This window comes from Scyliorhinus torazame, chromosome 22, assembly GCF_047496885.1.
Source record: "Scyliorhinus torazame isolate Kashiwa2021f chromosome 22, sScyTor2.1, whole genome shotgun sequence".
In the NCBI taxonomy this organism is placed as follows: domain Eukaryota; kingdom Metazoa; phylum Chordata; class Chondrichthyes; order Carcharhiniformes; family Scyliorhinidae; genus Scyliorhinus; species Scyliorhinus torazame.
The window spans coordinates 49,746,817-49,767,966 of NC_092728.1; the positions used below are offsets into that span (position 1 = coordinate 49,746,817).

Genomic DNA, 21,150 nt, shown 5'->3' on the forward strand with positions numbered 1-21,150 from the left:
TGCTGGTCGTGTGGTGCAGTGTCCCTACCTCTGGGCCAGAAGCTCGGGGTTCGTCCCACTTCAGGACACTGAGAGTGTGTCCATAATGTGGCCAAAATGTTGATTATCAGCTTGCCAATCCTTCCCATGCACCTGATGGCAGGCGGTAAGAATGGGAAGGTTTGCTGCCCAGCAAAGTACTGCAGAGGACAATGGCAAACCATCACAGTACTCAGCCAAGCATCATCACGGGCCAACCCAATGGAAGTCCATGGTCACCAATACCCACTTAGGTCATGGTACCTTACGGAAGAGGAAGCGCAAGTCTTTTTTTTATTGGACATAGAATTTCCAATCTCGGTTCAAAATAAAGATCAAACTTGAATATCTCCGGGACGATTCTGCTATTTTGATCAGTGCGGGCACATACAACCATACGAACATGCGAACATACAAAATAGGAGCAGAGTAGGCCTTTTGGCCTCTCGAGCCTGCTCCAGCGTTCAATCAGATCATAGCTGATCTTTTTATTTTCCAATTCTAATTTCCTATCTACCCCAATAACCTGTAATTCCCTTGCCGAATCTATTTACCTCCATAACCCCACCTACGCCTCTTTCTGAGACAGAGAGTTCCAAAGTCGTACAACCCTCTGAGAGAACATTTATTTCTTCATCACTGTCCTAAAATGACGACCTCTAATTTTAAAACAGTGCTCGCTAGTTCTCGACTTTCCCACATGTCCATCTTGTCAAAACTGTTCAGCGTCTTATATACGTCAATCAGGTCACCCCTTACTCTTCTAAACTCCAGTGGAAACAAGCCCAGTCTGTCCAACTTACCCTCAAAAGGCAAAGGGCTGGATCATCCGCCCCACCTGCCGCAAGAATGCCACTGGCGAGACGGCAACAATGGAGAAGTCCATTGACCTTGGGCGGGATTCTCCGATCGCCGGATAGACGCAGCCGGAGAATCCCGCCCAACATTTCTGTCGAACCCAGTATTCGGGGGAAGAGGACTTAAGGTGCCAGCTGCACGGGAATTTGGGCAGACAGACTCCATGTTTGCTGAACCAAATTGAAATTAAATACATTTCTCAGAACAGATTCAAAATGCACTGAACTGAGCCAAAGAGAACTCAAATCAACAGGAGCTCAATCAATAACATGAGGATGTTCAGGAGCAGCAAAAAGGCCACGAGATTTCTCTAATCTGAGTACAACTTCAAACAGAGTTTGGTGAGCTGAGGAAGCTCGGTGAGGAGAGAGTGGTCCTCCGTTGCTTTTTCAAAATTATTCACCCTGTGGGAATTCTGCTCTACTACAGGGGAGGGAGGGAGCTTTTGGGGAGTATCTGGTATGTGGTCAAGATTTATTTTCCTAAGGTGTAAAGTAATACTGGAATTTGTGGTAAGATTAATAAATATTAACAATTAATAAATTTAAGCTCATAAGTGTGTCACAGGTGATAGGGGCGATTCTCCAAAATGGAGGCTATGTGTTCGCGCCGTCGTGAACGCCGTCGCGTTTCACGATGGCACGAACAGGGCCCGGACACGACCTGTTCTGGCCCCCACAGGGGGCCAGCATGGCGCTGGAGCGGTTCATGCATGCGCAGTTGGGGCAGCCCAATGCTGCGCATTCGCAGTTGGGTCGCGCCATCCTGCGCATGCGCGGGGAACTTCTCATGCGCGATGGCCCCTCACCAACATGGCGCCGGTGTTCTGGGGCCGTCCGCGGAAGGAGGTAGGCCTGCGGGGGGAGAGGCCGGCCCGCCGATCGGTGGGCCCCAATCGCGGGCCAGACCCCATCGGAGGCCCCACCCCCCCAGTGAAGGAGCACCCCCCCCCCCCCCCACAGGCCGCTCCCCCCAGCGTTCCCGCAGAGTTCCCGCTGGCAGCGACCAGGGGTGGACGCCGCCGGCGGGAAACTGTTGTGTCGTTGTGGCCGCTCGGCCCATCCGGGCCGGAGAATAGCGGGGGCCTGTGTGAAGCGCCTCGATTGACCTCCCGGCGGATACTCCGACGTGCGCGGCGCAGACCACGATGAAGCTGTTCCCACCGGTCGGGGGAATGGCGGGACGGCATCGGACCGGCGTCGCGCGGGAAAATGGCGTAAACATCGATTCTCTGGTACGGCGCGGCATGGGAGAATCGCGCCCAATGTGTCCAGGCTGCGGCATGTGAGAACTCATGGACACTGGTTTATCCAGAGCAAGCATGTCTGCAGTAAGTGGATGAGAAAGTTAGGTTAGATGGCTTTTGTTTCGGTGCAACATCGTGGGCCGAAGGGCCTGTACTGCGCTGTATTGTTCTATGTTCTATGTTCTATGTTCTAAGTGTCTGTGGCTTGAGGATATTCGGCTCAGAGTCATTGAGCTGGAGTCTGAGTTGCGGACATTATGACAGATCAGGGAAGGAGAGAGCTACTTGGACATTTTTATTCAGGAGATGGTCACACTCCCTAGGATAAAATCTCCTGGTTTGGAGAATGGTCAGGGAAAGGAGGGTGCGACTGCAGCTGATGAGACCCAAAAGGAAGGAGTGTAGAAGTGTCAGTCTCTGCAATTGTCCAACAGGTTTGAGGTTCTTTCAGCTTGTTTGGGAGTGGGGGCTTCAGGGAAGATGAGCTGACAGGACCACGGTATTGGAAGACATTCAATTGAGGGGAGCACAGAATAATGTAGTAGTAATAGGGGACAGTAAAGAGAAGTGGGTTGACACTGTTCTCAGTAGCAACAAGCAAGTGTCCTGATGCCTGTTTTGCTCCCAGTGTCAGGGTTCAGGACATCTTCTCAGGGCTGGAGAGGAACATGCCGTGGGAGGGGAGGATCCAATGGCCGTGAACCATGTAGGCAAAGGCAGGACGAGGAAGGAGGTTTTGCATAGTCAGTTTGAGGAGCTTGGCACAAAATTAAGACACAGAACCTCAAAGGTATTAATTTCTGAATTATTAATTGGACTATGTGCAAATTGGCTTGGGACAAATGTGATTAGAGAAATGACTGCATGGCTCAGAGACTGGTGTGGGAGGAATGGGTTCCAGTTCACAGGGCACTGGCTCCAATACTGCAGCCCCCACTCCCAAACAAGCTGAAAGAACCTCAAACCTGTTGGACAATTGCAGAGGCTGACATTTCCACACTCCTTCCTGTTGGGTCTCCTTACCTGCCTTGGTGGTTTCAGGACTGGTTTTTAAACTTAAATGAGGGCGTAAAAACATTTATGAGGGCATAAAATCATAGCCAGCTAAGGAGAACTGGCAAATGTGCTTAAAGGGTAGACTAGTTCAGGGCAGACATATAAAGGGACATTTCAGAAAACACAGAACAATCACATTCCCTTGAGAAAGAAACATTCCAAGGGGAGGGCCCATCATCCATGGTTAACTAAAAAAATTAAAGACAGTATTCAGCTAAAAGAGAAAGCATATATTTTTGCAAAGGTGAGTGGCAGGTCAGATGTTTGGAAAGAATATAAAGAATGACAAAAAGATTGATAAGGAGGGGAAAACTCGAGTGTGAGAGAAAGTTCACTATTAATATAAACTATTCAAACTGGGCATCAAACCACCCAATCCAGTTAATTTCTCCCCTCTCTGATTCCAAGTCTATTATTTACACCAGTTACATACATTATTGGATTAGCAACCCCGCACTACGCTGATGCAGCCAGTCGGACGTTACTGTACACGAGCCACACTGATTTTGCCCTTCTTACTTTTGTTGGAGGTTTTCTTTTTGAAGTGGATTTCTGGGGTGTTTGGTGATCCGCTAGTTAGGTAGCAGGATTCCGGACTTCCGGTGTGGACCGTGGAGTAAGTGGTCACACACAAGGCAGCTCCTGCCCAAGGTTACAGAAAAGAGCTCTTTTTTAATCAATGCGGGGTGGAATTTTGATGAAAAGGCGTAGGTGAATGTTGGAGGGGTACTGGAGGGGTTGGAGGAATAGTATGTCTCTTGGTTACCAGACCCGGCAGAAACAGTAATAGATTTGGCTGGAGCTGCAGTAAAGACAAAAGCCTCTTCCAGCATGCAGGCGGGGGAAGGGCAAGTTTAAAGGCTTCAAGCTGACTTGAGGGCCTTTATTAAAGGTGAATTCTAGCAGCAGAGGGAACAACTGTGAAAAGATCTCACCAAGGCCATTGAAGAAGCGGGGAAGAGGCTTCCGGTGGCGGCCATGGAGGAGTAGGTCGCGCATTCGGCAGCTCCCGTCTGGAACGGACTCTCAGACCTTTTTCAGGAGTTTCCACAGACGTTTTGGGGCAGATTGCGGGTGGTGCAATGGGCTGGAGCTGGTATACGTGTATACCAGGACTTTACGGTGGAGCTGGCGAAGAGGAGGGCTGCCTTCAACCGGGTGAAGAGGGTACTGTACGTTAGCAGGGTGCAGTGCGGCATTGTATATCCAGCGAAGCTGAGGGTGACCTACAAGTTCAAGGACTTTTATTTTGGGACGGTGGAAGCAGAGGAGGAGTTTGAGAAGGCAGAAGGACTGTGGCAGAATTGAGAAATGGTCATGTACCAATGTAGCCTCATGACTGTATTTTTTTCTTTTTTGTTTCACTGCGTACTGGTGTATGGGCTATAGGAGCCAACGTTGTGCATATTTGGACAATGGAAGAAATGGGACTTTTAGTCGGAATGAGGGCTCTTTGGGAAATAGGTGGATATGCGGGGTTTGTGTGCTAAAAGGGGACTTCTGGGATTTTCCTGGAGCCGGGCAAGGGGGAAAGGGACCCGGGCGGGGGCCTCCACGCTGGCCGGTTTAAGCCGGCCAGTGAACGGGAGTGAGATGCGGGGAGGGGCTGCAGCCATCGGACCCTGGCAGAACAGGGTCCGAGTGGTCTAGTCGGGGTGGAAGTTGGGGGGAGGAGTTTTACAAGAGGAAGTGGAGGGGGAGGAGTTGGGGAGGGGGGGTTTACAACTCATTTACAGTACTCTTTTGGAGGTTGGATGGTATTGAGTGTTGTCGTTGGGGCGGGGGGGGGCGACTATATCGGTTAATGGTGGCCATGGGCGATTCCGGACTCCTTTTTCTTTTTTGCTTTTGTTTTTTTTTCCCACCGTGGGAGGGTTTTGTTTTATTTGAGGCATATATTGACAGTTGGGTGGGGTGGTGGGAGGATGGGATCGTTGTTGATGTTAAGGGTATTGACTTTGTATTTGTTACCGTTTGTTGCCTGTTGCTGGGGTGTAAATTTTGAAGGAAAACGTGAAAATGGAGAATAAAAATATTTTTTTAAAGAAAGGTAGCAGGATTCCGATTCTGACTCATCCGTAGTGACTGACAGGGAAGGCCAACTCATCGGATCTTCGATTTGCCCTGTTCGGGTGGTCCCAAAGATAGGATGAATAACATTGGCACAGTTTAGAGCTAAATTCAGAAACACTTTACAATTCTGTGCATCTTATCCGTGTAAAAGGAAAAGTCATCAATTAACGGGAAGAAACTAGGAAATGTCAGACATGGATTTAAAACATTATAGAGCATATGTACACAGCCTTGGCTTAATGGTTGCGCTCTTTCCTAAGTCAGAAAGTTATAGCTTCAGAGACATGGGCACAAAATGTGGCTCGACATCAATGCAGCACCGAGAGAATGTTGCACCGTCGGAGGCCCTGGCCTAAATTTTCTGGTCCTTCCTACCACCGGAATCATCATGGGTCAAGCAGAATTTGACAGACCAACAAAAGATCCGTTTACCTCGGGCGCAAATTCCGATCCTGGGGCAGGCGGGCTGGGATGGAAAATCCCACCCACTATCTATTGGATGAGATCTTAAACTGAATCCCCGACATGCCACTCAGGTTAACATAAACGTTCCATGACACTTTTTGAGGAGAAAATTGGCCTCCTGGCCAATATTGATCCTCAAACAAATATCACTAAAACACATCATTTGATTCTTACCTCATTGCTGTTAGTAGGAGCTTGCTACCTGTGAATTGGTTGCCGTGTTTTGGACTTTACAATATTTGATTACACTTCAAAAGTATTTAATTGGCTGTGAAGCGCTTTTAAGATGTTGGATGTTGCAAAAGGCGTTATAATAAATATAATTCTTTTGTTTTACAAATAGGTGGGGGTCAGGTGTCCTCATCTAATAGCAATTCCAGGATGCATCATGGAGGAGAAGACAGATGTCAGAGCCTTGTTGACAAGTGGAAACGTTAGATCCCAGTGCTGTCCAAATTAGCAACGTGATCTGGAGAAAACACAACTTCTATTGACTCCAAACATACCCCAGGATGTAAGAGGGATGCAGCTGAGAGGAAAGCGCTCCCACAACCAGGAATGGCCTTGGCCTCCTTATCTTCCATTGACCTAGAAGGTGGGATGATAACCCACCCAGCTTCCCCCTATCTGCCCCCACCCCCAGTTTAAGGGTGCATGTGAGGATGACTAGAAATGCATCCACAGGCAATACTGATATTCTCTCCCTTCCTAAAGCTGCTACCCAGACCCACATTTCCCAACACCACTCCTCCACCAGGTACCCGAGATCTGTCCATTCAGGTGGCAGCAACTACTGAAGGTCTGTAACCCAACCTGATTCTGATTACTCCAGTGAGGTCATGAACAGAAGACATTGCTACCCATTCCACCACACTTAAGACAGCAGGACTGAGGAGTTTCAGAGCTTCTTCACAAACACACATTTCACTCACCTGTATAAATTACACAGAATTACATGCACTGCACACAAACAAGTCATTTGACCCAATTGGCCCGCGCAGGTGTTTATGTTGCACATGAGCCCCTTCCTCCCTTCTTCATCTCATCATATCAGCTTATTTTTTCTATTTGCTTCTCCCCCACGTCATTAACTAGCTTCACCTTAAATGCTATTTATCGATGTTATTCAATTCTTGGACGGCACGGTGGCATAGTGGTTAGTACTGCTGCCTCACAGCGCCAGCAACTCGGGTTCAATTCTGACCTTGGGTGAAGTTTACACATTCTCACCGTGTCTGTCTGGGTTTCCTCCGGGTGCTCCACTTTTCTCCCACAGTCCAAAGATGTGCAGGCTAGGTGGATTGGCCATGCTAAACTGCCCCTTAGTGTCCAAAAATGTGCAGGCTAGGTGGATTGGCCATGTTAAATTGCTCCTTAGTGTCCAAAGGTGTGTAGGTTCGGTGGGGTAGGACGGGGGAGTAGGTCTAGATGGGGTGCTCTTTTGGAGGCAAACTTGGTGGGACAAATGGCCTCCTTCTGCGCTGTCGGGATTCTATGAATTCAGCTATTCAGTGTATTTTGGATAGAGCAGTGAGTGAAAGTGAGAAGAAAGAGCTGAGCATAAATTGTAAGAGAACAAAATGTTTAGTCACGTTCGAAAGGAAAATCTCCGCAGAATGTGAGATCACAGTGAAGAGTGAAAAGATCAACATGAACAAATTTTGTTACCTCAGAATTATGTTAACGTGGGGCGGAAAGAGCGACCGAGAAATAAGACAAAGAATTGGAATAGCCAAAGATGCATTTTAGAAATGAAGGGCGGCACACCAGCACAATGGTTAGCACTGTTGCCTCACAGCGCCAGGGACCTGGGTTCGATTCCCGGCTTGGGTCACTGTCTGTGCGGAGTCTGCAAGTTCTCCCCGTGTCTGCGTGGGTTTCCTCCGGGTGCTCCGGTTTCCTCCCAAAGTCCAAAGATGTACAGGTTAGGTGGATTGGCCATGCTAAATTGTCCTTAGTGTCCAAAAAGGTTAGGTGGAGTTATGGGTTACCGGGATAGGGTGGAAGTGTGGGCTTAGGAACGGTGCTCTTTCCAAGGGAGCAGGAGTAGGCCATTCAGCCCTCGAGCCTGCTCCACCATTTTATAAGATCATGGCTGATCTGATAGTAACTTCAAATCTGCATCCCACCTACGCCTGATAACCTATCACCCACTTGCCAATCAAAAATCGCTCCATCTCTCCCTTAAAAATACTCAAATGATTCTGCTTCCACCACCTTTTCAGGAAGAGATTTGTGAAGTTGTGATCCTCTGAGAGAAAACAATTTTGCCTCATCTTCGTTTTTGGTATCACCGCTCACTTCTGGTTTCACCCTTGTAAAGCGACCAGAACTGCACATAGCTGTGGTATTATCATAACTGTAAGAACTGCAAGGGTTAATGAAATGTCTAGAGTAGCCACTAGAGGGAGCTACAGATACACGTATACAAGGCATTGATGCTAAGCCTTGTGGGGGAGAGTGGTCCAGGAGTTAGCTAGAGACAGTCAGAAGTATTATTAGAATCATAGAATTTACAGTGCAGAAGGGAATAGTGTGAGTGAGAGCACATCATAGTTTATACCAGCAATAAGATTAGTTGTAAATGAGTGTAGTTTATATGTCAACAATCAACTGTGTATTATTTAGAAGTACGTGTCGAATCCAAGTTAGTAGTGTTAATAAATTTATAGCTTTGTTTAAGTTCAAGCTATTTTGTGGTCTTTGTGAACACTACGCCAACCATCCTGAATTAAGCAACACAAAGAACACCACACTAACATACCCATACACAAAACAAAGACCCTTCAGATCTGCAGATCGAAAATTCAAAACATTTTCCAAGTTACATTTTTCCCTGATCAAACTCTGATTGATCTGAATTTACTTGACGACGATTCGGCATTTTGGCCTTAGCCAGTCAGAGCTCCACCTACCTATTGGGTTTATCTGTAATGTACTTACTGATCGTTATATGGGACACTGGACTGAAACGCTTATCCTTTACCTGCCCCCTGAAACCAAAAAAGAGTCGATTCAAAGTTTTGTATTTTGAGATATGCATTCCTCATTTGTGTAAAAAATACTAATTTTTAATATGATTCACTAAAAACATCATAGAGACAGACGGAACAAGTATGAAATAAATATTGCTGAGGAAACACTGACTATGCAGAGGGCACATGGTTGGGAAAGTACTGAAGGATATACAGAGGGTACAAGATGTGTAAAAAGCTGCTTTTTCCCAAAAATAAACTGTATTCAGACCCTGTCCAGAATTGTCACCCAATTCTCAGGGTTTGTGATCAATGATGGTCGAATCTTGTCTTGGATTAACAGTCAGTGGCATTCTACCTGAACCCAAAACTAACCAGAGCCAAAGCAAGGCCTGTCCCCCCATTGAACGGCAGCATAATGACCTGGCTGTCGTTTACGTTCGTTAACACTGAACAAAGAACAATACTGCACAGGAACAGGCCCTTCAGCCCTCCAAGCTTGTCGGTACCGGTCAACCTGTACCTGTACTGCTCCCAACTCCATCTATGGGAGTTTGAATTCTGTTTGCTACAGTCACACTGTCAAACAGGGATTGGAGCAAAGATAGTTTTACAACCCAAATGGTGCAGTTTTGCAGAAAATGATCCCAAATGAGGGCAGCACGGTAGCATAGTGGTTAGCACAATTGCTTCACAGCTCTAGGGTCCCAGGTTCGATTCCCAGCTGGGTCACTGTCTGTGCGGAGTCTGCACGTTCTCCCCGTGTGTGCGTGGGTTTCCTCCGGGTGCTCCGGTTTCTTCCCACAGTCCAAAGATGTGCAGGTTAGGTTGATTGGCCATGCTAAATTGCCCTTAGTGTCCAAAATTGCCCTTTGTGTTGGGTGGGGTTACTGGGTTATGGGGATAGGGTGGGAGTGTGGGCTTGGGTAGGGTGCTCTTTCCAAGAGCCGGTGCAGACTCGATGGGCCGAATGGCCTCCTTCTGCACTGTAAATTCTATGAAATCTATGAGTTTATTGAAGCTGCTTCACACAATACCAATAATTGGTACGTTTACATAGACTGCATTGTAACCTTTGATACTCTTTCATTCCTAAAATGTTTTCAACTGCATTCATGCCAATTTATTTTCTTTATTCTTTCGGGAGATGTGGGTATCAGTGGCAAAGCCAGTATTTATGGCCTTGATTTGAGTGACTTGCTAGGCCATTTCATAGGACCTCATTGCTCTGGGTCTGGAGTCACATGTAAGCCAGACCAGATAAAGACAGCCGATAATGAACCGGATGGGTTTTACAACAATTTCATGAGTCACTATTTCTGAGACTAGTTTTTCCTTTTAATTCCAGATTGTATTAATTGAATTCAAATTCCACTAGTTGCCATGGTGGGATTTGAACCTGTGTCCCCAAAGCATTAACCTGAGCCACGGGATTACAAGCCCAGTGGCACTGCCACTACACCACCATCTCCCCATTTAATCACTTCAATGTTATGGAGCTGATGAAAAATGAAAATAAAACTACCCGGGTCAGTGTAAGTAAATAACTTTGTTAATTGTGTCCACTTGATTTACTGATAATCTACCACTAACTCACTGCTGTCCAATACATTAGCTGTTGACAACATTTGACTAATTGCATCCAGACGTAGATAATCACATATTAATCTTTATTGTCACAAGTAGGCTGACATTAGCACTGCAATGAAGTTACTGTGAAAAGCCCCTAGTCGCCACATTCTGGCACCTGTTTGGGTATACAGAGGGAGAATTTAGAATGTCCAAATTACCTAACAGCACGTCTTTCGGGACTTGTGGGAGGAAACCGGAGCACCCGGAGGAAACCCACACAGGCACGGGGAGAACATGCAGACTCCACACAGACAGTGACCCAAGCCGGGAATCGAACCTGGGACTCTGGAGCAGAGAAACAACAGTGCTATCCACTGTGCTACCATGCTGCATTCTGATAAGTAGATAAATATTTAGTAACAATATCAATTGCTGGGACTGTAATTTTAGTACTCTTGTTCTTTAACCTTTCTGTGTATTTTTTATTATTCGTTCATGGGACATGGGTGTCACAGGCTGTGCCAGCATTTATTGTCCATCCCGAATTGCCCTTGAAGGAGCAGTTGAGAGTCAACCACATCGCTGTGGGTCTGGAGTCACATATAGGCCAGACCAGGTAAGGACAGCAGATTTCCTTCCCGAAAGGACATTAATGAACCAGATGGGTTTTAATGACAATCAATTCATGGTCATCATTAGACTTCTAATTCCAGACTTTATTGAATTCAAATTTCACCACCTGCAGTGACGGGATTTAAACCTGGGTGTCTGGTTTACTAGTCCAGTGACAATACCAACACACCACCGCCTCCCAATTATTTGTATTTGTTCATTAAAGTCACCAGACATAATCAAGTGTGTGTGAGTATTTTTGATCGGTGAATACTTTTTCTTCCTTGGTTAAGAAATAGCGGCAGGCATTTGCTAAGTAAGTGAAATGTAAGAAACACCTACCTACATTGTACAAGCGTGTGTAAGGTGTCTCCTACTAAAGTTAGTGCGCGTAGGTAAAATGGTGTTGCCATAGTGACTAGTCAGCTGTTTCGATCGGACAACACTAATGTTTCCTCCAATTAGCTTCCCTAAATGGTCATTCACCGTGGGTGAGACCAATGAAGGATTCAGAATAACTGGTGGATTCAGTTTGTATTAAGCCCAGCATATGGAGTTAGGCGCCATTCAATTTTTTTAAAAATAGAATTTATAATGTAGAAAGAGGCCATTCGGCCCATCGAGTCTGCACCGGCCCTTGGAAAGAGCACCCTACCCAAGCCCACAACTCGATAAAATCCCCACACCTCCACTCTGTCCCCGTAACCCCACCTAACCTTTTTATTTTGGACACTGAGGGCAATTTAGCATGGCCAATCCACCTAACCTGCACACCTTTGGACTGTGGGAGGAAACCGGAGCACCCGGAGGAAACCCACACACACACGGGGAGAAGGTGCAGACTCCGCACAGACAATTTGGTTGAGTACAGAACAGGCTTGAAGTGCTAATTAGCCTCAAGCCTGCTCCTATGTCCCAATGTTAAAGACCAGCACAACGTTGCTGGTCATAGCAGTCTTGGTATAGATCTTGACACAGCCAAGCTCTTGAGGTGAAATAACACTTAATTGCGTTTAATTCTGAATTTAACTAATCTGTGGTATGGCCGTAATGTTTTGGTTGAACATCAGCATCTTCAGTCAGCCTCGAGGTCCATGGATAGTCGGTACTTTGAACTTCCAGATAACAGCTGGTAAGAGCTGATGCGAAGTGTAGAAAGGTCATGGAATGCATCCTAGTTAGAAGGATATAAAGGTGAGATTGTAAAGTGAAATTAAAAGATGGAGCAGCAGGGAGAGATCAGGAAAGTTGTACTCAACTGTCGTAATGCATGATTTTCGTCAGCAAAGTATTGGCAAGTTTTATCTGCCATTATGTTATTTTTTATTTTTTTTATTCCAATTAAGGCGCAATTTAGCGTGGCCAAATCCACCTACCCTGCACATTTTTGGGTTGTGGGGGTGAGATCCACGCAGACTCGGGGAGAATGTGAAAACTCCACTCGGACCGTGACCCGGGGCTGGGATCGAACCCGGGTCCTTGGCGGCGCGAGGCAGCAGTGCTAACCACTGCGCCACCGTGCCGCCCGTCATTACGTTCTTTTAACCCTTTCATAAATGTGTCGGTGTTTGACTCCTGCATCTAGAACTCCCATTTCTGGTACATAGACACGGATTGCTATCTTTGTCCATTCATTCAGCTTGTATCGGGCGTCAGTTATTTCAGCATGAGGGACATCGCAGCCGAGTGACCGCAAAGCAACACACACTGCGGCTGGGAGTTACTGGGGAGCAACCTTGAATGGACAGCTCCAATGACCTTGTGCCAATCAGCCCACCTTGAGGTTAATTCACCCTGGGTTTGGTGAAAAAGCCACCGGGTACAGGCCAGCAGAACATAAGGGCTGCATTACAGGATGATCATACCCAATCGAGTGGGAGGGTAGATGATCGACCCTCTGTTGAGGAAAACTTCGAGGGAAAGCCTTTAACAGACTCAGCATCTCCTGGATGCTGCGCAGATTCGAATGCTCCGGGACATCCAACTCAGAATGGGCCTTTTTCCTCCTGAGGCCCACTTTTGTGAAATCAGTGTTTTGCTGCCTTCCTTTGAGATGGGATGGAGTTGGGCCTCCTTTAGCGCTGTCGCCACCATACAGAGATGGCGCTTTTGCTGATGCTTTGAGTTGATCAACGCGGCTGCCGGTGCTATTCTTGGTCCAAAGATTGCAACCTCTGGTCGTTTCATTGTTGAGTCCTTCGACCGCAGGCTGCTTTTTGGGATCAACTAGTGGAGTGATCACGATCTCCATCACTGGATTGGCTTTCAAGAAAAGAAAAAAAACATTAGGTCACAAACCTGCTCATCTAATTCTGGCCAACAATTCTTCGCCTTCCAATTAGAGATGGGAACTAACAAAAATAACCACAGTTTGGTTGGGGAGTTGGAATATTTTTCCCTTCTTTTGGTATCAGAATCAATTGTTGCCAGAGCAGATATAGGGTAAACTAAATTCAATTGTATGCTCATTATACTGGCCCAGCTGCATGGGGTGGAACCTCCTACCATAAGAACCTAAGACGTTGGAGCAGGAATAAGCCATCCTGCCCAACATTTAATAAGATCATGGCTGACCCTTGACCTCAACTCCACTTTCCCACCATGCCCTCTGATTCCTTAGAGTTCAAAAATTGATCGATCTCAGCCCTTGAAAATTCTCAATGACTAATCAACCCCAATCCTCTGGGGTAGAGAATGCCAAAGATTAACAACCATGCCACACACGTACGATATTTTTATTTCTAACAATAGCCATTCAATTTCATAGGCTGAAAATCAGAACGAAGCCTCTTGGGGTGATATCAGCAAGCACTTCTTCCCATCAAGGGCAGCTTAAATCAGGAACTCTTTCCCTCAAGGATGTGAAGGCCGAGGGCGGGGGGAGGGGGGGGGGGGGTCTACTGTAAATTCGAAATCTGAGATTATGGGTTTTCTTAGGCAAAAGTATTACGAGATGTGGAACCAAGGTGGGTAAATGGAATTAAGGTATAGATGAGCCTTGAATGGTGGCAAGCCTTGGGATGGAATGGTTACCTCTGTATTCCTTTGTTCCTCACCCACTGGCCATAAACTCAGTCATTACAAGAAGCTCTCTTTTGCTCAGCCAAGGTCAATTTCAGGCTCTGACCTGGCAAGATAATGGGGTAAGACTTCTGCCCAGATTTTCAAGATCGTTCACCATAGGGCAGCACGGTGGCGCAGTGGGTTAGCCCTGCGGCCTCACGGCGCCGAGGTACCAGGTTCAATCCCGGCTCTGGGTCACTGTCCGTGTGGAGTTTGCACATTCTCTCCGTGTTTGCGTGGGTCTCGCCCCCACAACCCAAAAGGATGTGCAGAGTAGGTGGGTTGGCCACGCTAAATTGCCCCTTAATTGGAAAAAAACGAATTGGCTACTCTAAATTTATAAAATAAAAAAAAAAGATTGTTCACTGTGACCGTGGCAGGTAACTGAAGAGATGGAACAGCTCCCTGGGCGAGATATACCAGCTGACAGCGCTCGGAAATCAGCGTAGCGTGGACGGTAGATGCTGGGAGACTCCTCTTGTGGGCGGGATCACTTTCTGGCAAATTTACATATTAGAGTGAGACAGCTTACGGATGAGTTATAGATGAGTTGGGGCCTGTGGGGGATTCTGGGGTCACGTCAGGGTGCTGAGAGATCCGGGCGCCATTTAGGAGGAAACCTAGCTAATCACATGCTATGGGCCTCTTTTCCGATTTGGGTAGATCGTGCCTCCTATTTTTACTGTTCTTCCAGCGTCACAGCGAGTGTTCAGGAGAACTCCTGCAGAAATCCCAGGAAATCCGACAGACCAGTAGAGCGAATGTGACAAATGAACTGAGCACCATTCATCTCTGAGTGGGACTGAGGACTGAATAATCAGGTGAACAATACTTTGTAAGTTTGTCATGTGATGCACAATCAATTACACAAAGACTAGAGTAGGATGTAATCGAGGCTTTATTACACTGAGATGTGTGGCCTCCTGCAGCAGCTGACGAAATGGCTGCTGTACTGGGAGCACACATATTTATACACCGCCTACTGGGCGGAGCCAGCAGGCAGGGATCTACCCCCGTACCTGTGGTACAGGGGCCTTACTGTAAAGCACCTATATCAACATCCTATATATATACAATATATACATTAGTGGTGACTACCACATTCACCCCTTGTTAAAAAAATGAGTCCGGCGGGGGTGGAGGAGAACTATATACAGAAAGTTGTATTTTGAAAGTACAGATAATATTACAAATTCAGGCGGTCCGGTGCCTTGATCTGTCGTTGGAGCGCCGCAGTGCTGGTGGCAACTCCGGCGGCGGCTTGGTCTTCGGTGACTCCGGGAGCGTGTCGAAATCCTCTTCATCCCCGGGTGTGAGCAAGGGGAGAACGGATTGTCCCGGAGCGGGGGCTGCGATGGGGTGCGCCAGGGGGGAGGAGAGTGGCGCTGGGTCGGAGGGGGGGGTGTGTGTGTGGAACCAGCTGGTGCCAGGTCCCTGAGGGAGACTGTGTCGTGGTGGCCATCAGGGTACGCTAAGTAGGCGTACTGCGGGTTGGCGTGAAGTAGCGGTACCCACTCAACCAACGGGTCCGCCTTGTGGAGTTGAACGTGTCTACAGAGGAGCTACCAGCCTTGTCGGGAGCGAAATCCCGGAGGTGGACCTCCTAGGGAAGGCAAAGAGACGTTCATGGGGGTTTCATTAGTCGCGGAACACAGGAGCGACCGAATGGAGTGAGGTGTGTCGGGGAGGACCACTTGCCAGCGGGAGGCCAGGAGATTTCTGGACCATAGGGCCAGCTAGACGGCCCTCCAGACTGTCCCATTCTCCCTCTCCATCTGCCCATTTCCCCTGGGGTTGTATCTGGTCGCCCTGCTCGAGGCAATGCATCGCTCATGAATGTAAATCCCCGGTCGCTGTGGACGTAGGCGGGGAAGCCGAACAGAGCGAAGATGGTGTTGAGGGCTTTGATGACGGTGGCAGACATCATATCGGGGCATGAGACGGCAAAGGCAATCAGGAATATTCATCAACCACACTGAGAAAGTACGCGTTGCGGTCGGTGGAGGGGAGGAGCCCTTTGAAGTCCACGCTGAGGCGTTCAAAGAGGCGGGAGGCCTTCACCAGGCGCGCATGGTCTGGCCAGTAGAAGTGCGGTTTACACTCCGCCTAGACCTGGCAGTCTCTGGTGATCGCCCTGACTTCCTCAATGGAGTAGGGCAGGTTGCGGGCCTTGATGAAATGGTAAAAACGACTTCCGGTTGCGGCTATGGCTAGGTAGGTCGCACGGTCGGCAGCTCCCGCCGATAACGGACTTTTGGGCCCTTTTAAGGAGCTCCAGCGGCACTTTGACGACGATTCCTGGTGTGGGAAGGAAACCGTGAGGGTCCCCCAGCGCTGTATGGAGTGGACCAGGAGGGGGGCAGCCAAAAAAGCGGCTTTGGAGAAGAGGGGAGAACGGGCACGAAAAAGCAAGATGGCGGCTGGCGGGGATCAGGCAGCGTGGGCCCAGTGGTCACGGAAGCAGCAGGAGTTTTTAAGAAGCTGCTTTGCGGATTTAAAGGCGGAGATGCTGGCCCCTATGAAGGCATCGATTGAAAGGTTGGTGGAGACCCAGAAGATAAGAACATAAGAACTAGGAGCAGGAGTAGGCCATCTGGCCCCTCGAGTCTGCTCCGCCGTTCAATGAGATCATGGCTGATCTTTTGTGGACTCAGCTCCACTTTACGGCCCGAACACCATAACCCTTAATCCCTTTATTCTTCAAAAAACTATCTATCTTTATCTTAAAAACATTTAATGAAGGAGCCTCTACTGCTTCACTGGGCAAGGAATTCCATAGATTCACAACCCTTTGGGTGAAGAAGTTCCTCCTAAACTCAGTCCTAAATCTACTTCCCCTTATTTTGAGGCTATGCCCCCTAGTTCTGCTTTCACCAGCCAGTGGAAACAACCTGCCCGCATCTATCCTATCTATTCCCTTCATAATTTTATACGTTTCTATAAGATCCCCCCTCATCCTTCTAAATTCCAACGAGTACAGTCCCAGGCTACACAACCTCTCCTTGTAAACCAACCCCTTCAGCTCTGGGATTAACCTAGTGAATCTCCTCTGCACACCCTCCAGTGCCAGTACGTCCTATCTCAAGTAAGGAGACGAAAACTGAACACTATACTCCAGGTATGGCCTCACTAACACCTTATACAATTTCAACATAACCTCCCTAGTCTTAAACTCCATCCCTCTAGCAATGAAGGGCAAAATTCCATTTGCCTTCTTAATCACCTGTTGCACCTGTAAACCAACTTTTTGCGATGCAGGGGACGGCGATCAAGGAGGTGCAGCAGAAGGCCTCTGATAATGAGGACGGGATTCTGGGCCTGGCGGTTAGAGTGGAGGCGCACGAGGCGCTGCACAAAAAATGTCAGGAGAAGCTGGAGGACCTGGAGAATAGGTCAAGGAGGCAGAACCTGCGGATTCTGAGTCTCCCTGAAGGCATGGAGGGGTTGGATGCTGGGGCGTACGTAGCCCCCGACCAGGCTGATCACGTGGAATGTGAGAGATCTGAATGGGCCGGTCAAGAGGGCCCGTGTGTTTTCGCACTTAAAGGGGCTAAAGGCCGACGTAGCCATGCTACAAGAAACGCACCTGAAGATCGCGGATCAAACCAGGCTGAGGAAAGGATGCGTGGGGCAGGTTTTCCACTCAGGGCTGGATGCGAAGAACAGGGGGGGTCGCAATTTTGGTGAGCAAGCGGGTTGCATTTGAGGCGGCGGGTATTGTGGCAGATAAAGGAGGTCGATATGTTATGGTGAGTGGCAGGTTGCAGGGGGCCCGGGTGGTGCTAGTGAATGTGTATGCTCCGAACTGGGACGATGCAGGGTTCATGAAGCGGATGTTGAGTAGGTTTCCGGATCTGGAGTCATGCAGTTTGGCAATGGGGGGGGACTTTAACACGGTCCTGGACCCGGCACTGGATAGGTCTAGGTCGAGATCGGGTAGGAGGCCGGCAGCGGCCAAAGTCCTGAGTGGGTTCATGGACCAGATGGGGGGAGTGGATCCATGGGAGATTTGCCAGGCCCAGGGCGAAGGAGTTTTCCTTCTTCTCCCATGTGCACAAGGTAGACTCGCGGATTAATTGTTTCGTGGTAAGTAGGGCGCTAATCCCGAGAGTGGAGGGGGTGGAGTATTCGGCCATTGCAATCTCGGACCATGCCCCGCACTGGGTGGAGCTGGGGATGGGGGAGGAGAGAAGCCAACGCCCGCTGTGGCGAATGGACGTGGGACTACTGGCGGACAAGGAGGTTTGTGGGCGGGTTCGGAGGTGTATCCAAAGCTATGTGGAGACCAATGATCATGGGGAGGTTCCGGTGAGTGTGGTCTGGGAGGCCCTGAAGGCAGTGTCGGGGGGAGCTAATTTCAGTCAGGGCCCACAGAGAAAAGAGGGAGGGGATGGAGAGGGAGAGATTGGTGGGGGAGATACTTAGGGTGGATAGGAGGTATGCAGAATCCACCGAGGTGGGGTTGTTGAAGGAGCGCCGGAGCCTCCAGGCGGAGTTTGACTTGCTTACCACGGGGAAGACTGAGGCCCAGTTGAGGAAGGTACAGGGAGCAGTGTACGAGTTTGGGGAGAAGGCAAGTAGCACGCTGGCGCATCAGCTGCGGAAGAGAGGCGGCCAGGGAGATTGGGGGGATTAGAGATAGGGGGGGTAACACGGTGCTGAGCTCGGCAAAAATTAACGAGGTCTTCAAGGACTTTTATGGCAAATTGTACGAGTCAGAACCCCTGGAGGGGGGGGAAGGGGTGAGGCAGTTTCTGGACCAACTGAGGTTTCCACAGGTGGAGGAGGGGCGAGTAAAGGGATTGGGGGCCCCCATTGAGATGGAGGAACTGGTTAAGGGGTTAGGGGGTATGCAGGCGGCAAGGCCCCGGGACTGGATGGGTATCCCATAGAGTTTTATAGGAAATTCTCGGAGCTGCTGGGTCCGCTGTTATTGAGGGTTTTCAATGAGGCTAAGGAAAAGGTGATGCACGATCAATGAACACTAAAGCGAGGTTGTAGTCCAACTGACAGCTTTAATAAGCTAGATGTTTCCCCCAGCAGCTCAGGTACAGAATGAAGGCTGCTGGGGCGGCACGGGTTCTTATATCCCGCCGAGCAGGGAAGAGCTATCATACATTCTAACCAATAGAATGTATACAGTTTCCACCAATGGTGCTTTAGCCTATCAGGTACCGTAATACCTATAATACCACATTCACCCCCTGTTAAAAAAGAGTCCGGCGGCGGTGGTGGCCAGAAACTACAAAACATGGCAACGTGGTATAATTAGTTATGGAGGTACCGTAATACCTCCGTACAGTGTTTAGTAAGTATTTACAATTCTTTTTTTTAAATATATTTTATTCAAGATCTTTTGGCCAAACATAACAGTACATAGTGTTTTCTTTACACATCAATAAAACAATATAAATAACAATGGCCAGTTTTAAACAAATAAATAAATAATATATGAACAAAATCAAAAACAAAACTAAATGGCAACTGCCTTGTCCACGATAAATACTCTCCAAAAATACAATCCAGCAATCCAATATACAATTACATATACCAAATACCTATGCATATACAATAACATCCCTGAGAGTCCTTCTGATTCCTCCCCCCCCCCCCCCCCCCCCCCCGGGGTTGCTGCTGCTGTCTTCTTCTTTTCCATTCCCTCTATCTTTCTGTGAGGTATTCGACGAACGGTTGCCACCGCCTGGTGAACCCTTGAGCCGACCCCCTTAGAACGAACTTAATCCGTTCCAACTTTATAAACCCTGCCATGTCATTTATCCAGGTCTCCACACCCGGGGGCTTGGCTTCCTTCCACATTAACAATATCCTGCGCCGGGCTACTAGGGACGCAAAGGCCAAAACATCAGCCTCTTTCGCCTCCTGCACTCCCGGCTCTTCTGCAACCCCAAATATAGCCAACCCCCAGCTTGGTTCGACCTGGACCCCCACCACCTTCGAAAGCACCTTTGCCACCCCCACCCAAAACCCCTGTAGTGCCGGACATGACCAGAACATGTGGGTATGATTCGCTGGGCTTCTCGAGCATCTCGCACACCTATCCTCTACTCCAAAAAATTTACTGAGCCGTGCTCCAGTCATATGCGCCCTGTGTAACACCTTAAATTGTATCAGGCTTAGCCTAGCACAGGAGGACGATGAGCTTACCCTACTTAGGGCATCAGCCCACAGCCCCTCCTCAATCTCCTCCCCCAGCTCTTCTTCCCATTTCCCTTTCAGCTCATCTACCATGATCTCCCACTCGTCCCTCATTTCCCTATATATGTCCGACACCTTACCGTCCCCCACCCATGTCTCTGAGATCACTCTGTCCTGCACCCCCTGCGTCGGGAGCTGCGGGAATTCCCTCACCTGTTGCCTCGCAAAAGCCCTCAGTTGCATATACCGAAATGCATTCCCTTGGGGCAACCCATATTTTTCCGTCAGCGCTCCCAGACTCGCAAACGTCCCATCTACGAACAGATCTCTCAATTGTGTTACCCCTGCTCTTTGCCATGCTCCAAATCCCCCATCCATTCTCCCCGGAACAAACCTATGGTTATTTCTTATCGGGGACCGCACCGAGGCTCCCGTCTTTCCCCTATGCCGTTTCCACTGCCCCCAAATTTTCAGTGTAGCCACCACCACCGGGCTTGTGGTGTATTTGTTCGGTGAGAACGGCAACGGCGCCGTCACCATAGCTTGTAGGCTAGTCCTCCTGCAGGACGCCCTCTCCAATCTCTTCCACGCCGCTCCCTCCTCTTCTCCCATCCACTTACACACCATTGAGATATTGGCGGCCCGGTAGTACTCACTTAGGCTCGGTAGTGCCCGCCACCCCCCCCCCCCCCTATCCCTACTACGCTGCAAAAATCCCCTCCTCACTCTCGGGGTCTTTCCGGCCCACACAAAACTCATAATACTCTTCTCAATTCTTTTTAAAAAAGCCTTCGTGACCACCACCGGGAGGCACTGAAATACAAAAAGGAATCTCGGGAGGACCACCATTTTAACCGCCTGCACCCTCCCTGCCAGTGACAGGGACACCATGTCCCATCTCTTAAAGTCCTCCTCCATCTGTTCCACCAACCACGTTAAATTTAGCCTATGCAATGTACCCCAATTCTTGGCTATCTGGATCCCCAAGTACCGAAAGTCCCTTGTTACCTTCCTCAACGGTAAGTCCTCTATTTCTCTGCTCTGCTCCCCTGGATG

At 48.6% G+C, this 21,150-nt stretch overlaps 1 protein-coding gene across 2 annotated transcripts in view; it reads right to left on the minus strand.

Moving 5' to 3' along the window:
- LOC140398809 (uncharacterized) overlaps positions 1 to 21,150 on the minus strand; it is a 104,142-nt gene that overhangs the window by 76,407 nt on the left and 6,585 nt on the right. For both annotated transcript variants that reach the window (XM_072487777.1, XM_072487778.1), the window contains exons 3-4: positions 12,741 to 13,137; positions 8,660 to 8,709 (exon numbers count right to left, since the gene is read on the minus strand). In XM_072487777.1, coding sequence (XP_072343878.1) covers positions 8,660 to 8,709; positions 12,741 to 13,137 — 447 coding nt within the window. The remainder of the gene's footprint in view (positions 1 to 8,659; positions 8,710 to 12,740; positions 13,138 to 21,150) is intronic.